This window comes from Rhopilema esculentum, chromosome 7 (genome assembly GCF_057945365.1).
Source record: "Rhopilema esculentum isolate cy_ngs chromosome 7, ASM5794536v1, whole genome shotgun sequence".
Classification (NCBI taxonomy): domain Eukaryota; kingdom Metazoa; phylum Cnidaria; class Scyphozoa; order Rhizostomeae; family Rhizostomatidae; genus Rhopilema; species Rhopilema esculentum.
Window position 1 is genome coordinate 7,595,197 of NC_142821.1, and position 6,444 is coordinate 7,601,640.

General features: G+C 34.6%; 1 protein-coding gene across 1 annotated transcript; it reads right to left on the minus strand.

Annotated features, from left to right (window-relative positions):
- Window positions 1-543: 543 nt before the first annotated feature.
- On the minus strand, window positions 544-5,604 carry LOC135683215 (small integral membrane protein 14). The gene is made up of 5 exons (XM_065198416.2): window positions 5,244-5,604; window positions 4,549-4,597; window positions 4,051-4,144; window positions 3,393-3,438; window positions 544-1,484 (listed from the first exon to the last, which is right to left on the minus strand). Exons 1-5 carry the CDS (start codon window positions 5,328-5,330, stop codon window positions 1,446-1,448), a joined length of 315 nt encoding a protein of 104 aa, XP_065054488.2. The 5' UTR covers window positions 5,331-5,604; the 3' UTR covers window positions 544-1,445.
- Between the last annotated feature and the right edge of the window lie 840 nt (window positions 5,605-6,444).

Genomic DNA, 6,444 nt, shown 5'->3' on the forward strand with positions numbered 1-6,444 from the left:
TTAACGTTGTTCATATTTCAACATTGAATTTTCTATAATTACATACTATAGTGTTGTTTTGTCATATGTGATAAAGTCATACCTGTTTTGTTAACAGAAAGAAACTTTCAAAGAAAACATTGTTTTTTCTAATAACGCATCTGAGCCTTTGCATCGGTGTTCATTGAAGCTGAACCTCGGTGTTCTTATTAAGTGTGCTCTTATAAGAAGTAGTGTACACTTAACTAAACCTTTACGTCATTGCATCACTTTAAACACAATGCACAAAAAACCTTACAAAAGGCAGAACCATTCCATTCTTAGTTCCAATTCTATATCTTTGTGCATAAGAAAAAATGTAAAACATAAACTGCCAGTAAGATAAAAAAAGCACTTTTTAGGAGAAGAATATTTTCCGGCCAAAACCTCAGAAATTATTTCAGCTAGTAAAATTCAGGCCTCCATTAAAAATGCTTGTCGTGTTTTTATTTCATGTAAAAGCATTTACATAACAGCGATTCTATCGAACATAAAAAAGAAGACGTGTTTTTTTCTGTGCATAATTAGTTTCATCCATCTATCAAAGACAAGTTATTTTAAATGCATACATTTGGACTTGGTAACAAAAATCTGTTACTGTCATTCGAAGGTGCCCCCTCACATTTTGATAATCAAATACATCAATTTTTGGTAATGAAATTTCATCTAGAACTTTCAGTAAGGTTCATCCAATTTCTTCGGCAGGCGAATCATACAAATTGTTCAGAATGGACCCTAGTTCTTAGTTGATTCTCTCGTGTAAATATTTCAAAAACACATGGAGATAAGCATTGAATCAAGAGAGTATGAGGTATTGGGTCGGTATGATTGGTCAGAGATTTTAAGGACCAAGTGTGAGGCACAAATTCTAAAAATTTCCTTCAAATAATTTCCACGAATTTCAAAAGAAATTCACGTGATATGTTAAAGGGGTAACACGAGTCAAAGGAAGGGTAGTTCTTAACCAACGACCCCCAACCTACAACTCTGACATTAGCAATTTCTTAAATCTTAATAAACCCCCGATCTTTTATAGAAGAGTTTTATTGATTTACGTTTAGGAAGACTGTAGTTATGTTTTCCGAACCACTCCAGAACTGCAATCACTACATCTAGGATTTTTATTTCAAGGCAAGAGAGTGCATTGATGAATTTTCATAATAGATCTTTCTTTTGTACTGAATTCATTTCAATATTCATAATAAATTTGACTTGGCTTTTTTGAAAATCAAATGTTAACCCTAATTCCGTCCTTTTACGAAATGCCATACTATAACTGTTATTCTACACTAAGACCAATCCCCAGTATTAAAGATACTTTTTACATCTACATACATAAAATATACAAGAAATATAAGTGAAATACATTGATATGAAGATTCGAAGAACTTCAGTTCTGGTGATCTGAAGCAACATTTCCTGGCTGTTCATGCAGTGGGGGCAGGGGGCTGTTCCTCACGATCGCCCTGAAAGAAGAAACTTCGTAACTTAAAGTAGCAGAAACAACATCTTTATAAAGACAAAATATAAGAAAACTGTATGGTCAAATTTTTAACGTTATCAAACCATGTTATTTGAACAATGAGCTATAAGCCGAAAATATGTTTGACAAAAAAGTTCAAATCAGTGTTTACCTCCCCGACTTAACAAAATATACAGCAATGATACCTTGTTGCATAAATTAGCAACGTCAAGTTTTAAGGAATTCAAAGCTGCATTAATTAGCTTATATACAACGAGCAAGCAGAGAAAAACAAAGCTGTTACCCCGCTCTCTACAACAGCGCATAGCGTCTACAACATCTATAGAAAGGTTCTCTAATGCTAGCTTATTGGACAATTGGCCTTATCGAAAATAAATTGGATATTACTTCTATCCATTGCCGGTTTTTTGTACCTTATGATCTAAAGCTAGGTCTATCCCGCTTAATCTCAAAATACTTTGAGACCCTAAAGGCGTCTTTTCGTGGCAGCTTCTGCATCACGAATCGACAGACGAAAGTGCAAAGAAATCTAATCCATTCTGTATTGTTTTCTTGCTTTGCAACTCAGGAAGTAGGAAGCAGATCACCTATTGATTGGAGGGCTAATAAAGTGTTTAGCTAGGGCATTCGTCTCCCAGTTCTTCTAAAAGCCTCGACACCCTCCAGCTTCCCTACTTAATAATTGAGATTATCCCAATAAAGCAATTTAGGCCTATTGTCATAATTTGCAGACTACAAGCTTGCGGGTTTACCGCTAAAAAATAGTTTCTATGGCTATAGATACTGAAAATCGCGTTGCGCAATAGCCAAGTTTAAATCAGATTATTGTTTTTACATTTCATTTCATTTCATTTCATTTCATTTCATAAAAATTTTATTAGGCATCACAGGTCATCCCCATCAATTAAACATTGGCTAACTTGTGTAATTCTTTAAAATAAATTGATATCGAAGAGTGTCTTGGTGATAAAATCAAAGCCAGAAAATCTCTTGGACTTCGATAAGGTTTTTTAATCAGTTGCAAAATTGATTTCCTTGAATCTGTTCAGTAATTTGCTGCATATAGAATTTTACATTGTCAACAATACGCCAGACTTAGTTCCACGTATGTTTAAAAAACCTTGCTTTATCAAGCTAGAGGTTACAGATATTTTTTGCTCTGATGAAGCCCTGTATGCCGGGGCCAAATATTAGCCATTACTGATTTTTGTGTGTCTGTTGTTGTCCATTCTTGTCGCGTTGCTGTGTTACGTTTTTACTATGTTACAGATATAACAGGTACGAATTATGTTGCTAGGGAACAAGAGAACCAGGAAACCAATCATAGAGCAATCTACATCAACCATTCTGAGTATACAGCTATCATGAAATAAGAATTACCAAAAAGATGACAAAGATTTATGTCCATGTACGTGAATAAAATGATTTAGAAGGATAAAAGCACATTAAGCTGACACATAAAGGATTTCTTTCAACTTAGGAAGCTTCCAAAGCACCTAAATGTGAAAGTAAGGTTATCTTCAAGATTCTTGTCTATTGTCTATTCATTCTAGAACTTTTGTAATGGTATGCTATGCTGTCCAATGGCCAAATTATGTTGTTCTTGGGCCTTGTTTTTGTAAATATGTACTGGCTGGCATTTTTTGTAATCTGGTCATACATGTCAGGCTATTCTTTTGTGGGAAAGTTTTAGACTAAGCTTCTGTAATTGTCAAGAACAGCTTCTGTAATTTTCAAGAATACAATATTTCTCAACTGGTGGGAGAGAGCCTCTGGGATACTTTCTAATAAACATAGCCTGGTGTTGTTTGCTTAGTCTGTGAGTACTTTTGTGTTTACAAAAATACAATATGGAAAAAATGAAAACAATAACAAAAAGCAATACACTTACATTGTTAGGATTTGGTTTCTCTGATCCTCCTCTCATACTGGCAGGCCTAAAGAAAAAGTAAAGGGGTCGAATCATATGCAGAAGTTAATTTGTTTTTGTGGATGCTACTAAGACTTCAATTGGGAAATCGACTTTATTTAATCAGCTGAAAAGCTGTCTGTGTCAAGAATCAAAGGAGAAAGAAGACGAGCTTCAAGCTATCATCACACATTTTAAATGATTAAGTAAATCTCAACAAATTCATGTTCAAGTTTGTGCATTGAGATGTACTGAATCAAAAAGAAATAACAAAGGATGCCAGAAGTTCAGAATGAAATAATATGGCACCTTTTGAGCAAATTTAGCTCAACAGTAAGGGAAGATACAAAAGATCAAATTAATACTTGCACAATAGATAACTCATAATACCTTTAAAAATCCTATTCAGCCTTCTTAACTTCTTAAAAATGGGAACATATGAATCTTTAGACTCGTTTGTGGATTTGAGGTTTTGTCTAGAGAATATCATCCCTTTTTATTTTTCTTCAATACCTGCTGAAAATTGCCCTGTATTTCATATTATATTCCATATGCCCTTTAAACTGTATTTTTATATAAAGTATCATATTATGCAAAGATATCATATCATACATATTGCATCGTTCTATACCATACATACCTTAGAAGATAAAGGAGTACAGCTGCAATGACCCAGGCCACCATTACAAACATCATCATATTCCCACCATCATTAGATGCTTGCAAATTTGGTGCTGCAAAGGTCATTAAAAACATATGATATAATATAATTTTATGAAAAATCCTTCTTCCTCCTTCAAGGTGCTTTAAGTCTGGAGAATGTTCTGTTGTATTCAAGTTACTGGCTTGCTTGGTTAGCTTTAAAATACAGAAAAAGGAAAGGCACACAAAAACTTGGTCTCATTCTGTACAATATTTTTTCAATGAATTTGACAGAAACATACATATATTTATTTTGTTTCACTTGATTTACTTCCCATTTCTCCTCCTCTCTTAAATGTATGAAACTCCATAAATGTGGACACAAGTTTCAATAATTATTAGTTATTCAAAGGTATTTGTCTCTTCCTTGAATGATCCCGATAGAGAAAGATCAAAATTACTTACAGAAATTAAAAACTAGAAAATATAAGCTCACCATCTGTAAAACATTGCTCTTCAGTGCAATAGCTTTGCGAACCTCTCAGCTAAACAAGAATAGACAAGATATAAAATTTTTAAAGCATTATTAAACACATTGTTTGACAACTGATATGATGAGATTTGCCACTTATGAAACGCATCAAGCTTACTGATACGGTATTTTCTAAATAAGATAACCTAAAACAAAATTTTAAGCATGATGCAAACAATTTGAACCTCAGAAAATTATCTAGGCTACAAAAATTTCTGAGGTTCAAATTGTTTAGCGTTAACAAGCTAATTCTATTACAAAATTCAAAGGATGTAACATGAATGTAAAATTGTACCCCGATGAATATAGGAAAGGCTCATACTCGAGCTAACGAGAAATTCCAGTTGAAATTTAAAACGTTACACGAGATACACAGGATTAATTCGGATATTTATGTGTAAGATAATTTTTTTCTGGTAGGTATACACTTTCAAATAAAACGCGAGAAATTTATTTTTACAACCAAAAATCAACTAAAAAATCTGGGGTAAGGAAGTCAATCAAATTTCCAAAATTATTTGTTTCCAGCCATCCTTCCAATTTTTTTTTCTTCATTCGATACGTAAACAGACGCTAGGCCAAGCTGCCCATCCACGAAGCCACACTGTTGGAAACATCGAAATATAAACTCGATAAGTGAGAAGTAATTAAAAAGTTACCAGTGAGATCAGCCTTCGCATCGCTCCTTCATGACTAAAAATACATTCGCAAGGATCAAATGGAGGTGCTCCACCTCCTCCATCCATATTTGATAATTGTTACTATCGGCAGTGAAGCAACGAAATCGCCTTTCAATATTGGGCTGGAGGGTAAGTGTTGGAAGTTATTCCTTTCCGTTTGACTTTCTAGACTGCAAATGTTTTGATTCGATGAAGATGATGCCAGAAACCTGTTTTACAGAAATCAACTGCCTGAGAGCCACGTCTGGTTACAAAATTTACCCAATCATGCGAAGTTTTCCAGCACAGCACAACTGCATAAACAAGACCAGAATGGTAATTCAATGTTATTGAATCCAGGCCTCTTTCTTCCGCTGTAACCACATGGAACTAAGGTTGGTCTTGAACAATCAACCACGTGTGTGCTATCACCCTTTCTTTGAGAAGCAAGGAAATTCAACATCGACCCTCGTAGCAGCTTTGCCCATCTCAGGGCCGCCGCTGGGGGGAGGGGGCTCCGGGCCCCTGCTTTCACTACGCCACAACATGGGCCCTGCTTTCAATCCTGAAAACGCCCTTGCTCCTAAATTTAAGGCAATCATGGACTTTGCACGGCGCTTTGTAGCGTGTTTCGTTTTTAAATCCTTCCCACGTCACGAACCTTCGGCCTGGGCTTGTTTTTATACAAAAACGATATTACAAATTTAAACAAAATCAGAAAAAATTAGCTACTTGGCAATTGGAAGTGTGTCAAGTTCTTAACCTTCTCTCTCCTCGATATATTTCATTCAAACTATTACAGTAGTGAAGTGTCCCGCATATAAGAAATACAATTTTAAGAAACACAGATCCTGATTTTCAAAAGAGATAACCCCTTTGATAAGAAACTGGTGAAGGTCTGAAAAAATGCTTGTTCTTATTCAAAAAATTTCATATAACGTAATCCTTTGAAAAACAGGGCAAAACATTAATCATTCTACACTTACTATTTTCTCAGTTAATCAAAAAACGCCCCTTTTTCGATCTATGTTCTGACGTTCTAAGCTCTGAAGGGTGTCAGACGAAAAGCTTTAGTTTACTCAAATGTTTGCTTTTTCAAAGCCATATTCAAACTTCTTATATATAAATGTTTGATGTGACCCATCTTCAGCAACTCTTAAAACTTCTTTATTTTATTTCAGGTATTTTTTTCATGAAAATT

Coding starts and splice junctions, on each gene's coding strand:
- LOC135683215 (XM_065198416.2), bottom strand. CDS start 5,330: ATGGATGGAGGAGGTGGAGCACCTCCATTTGATCCTTGCGAATGTATT. Junction 4,598..5,243: donor TGCGAAGGCTGATCTCACTG/GTAACTTTTTAA, acceptor ATTCTTGTTTAG/CTGAGAGGTTCGCAAAGCTA. Junction 3,439..4,050: donor GTACTCCTTTATCTTCTAAG/GTATGTATGGTA, acceptor CTTTTTCTTTAG/GCCTGCCAGTATGAGAGGAG.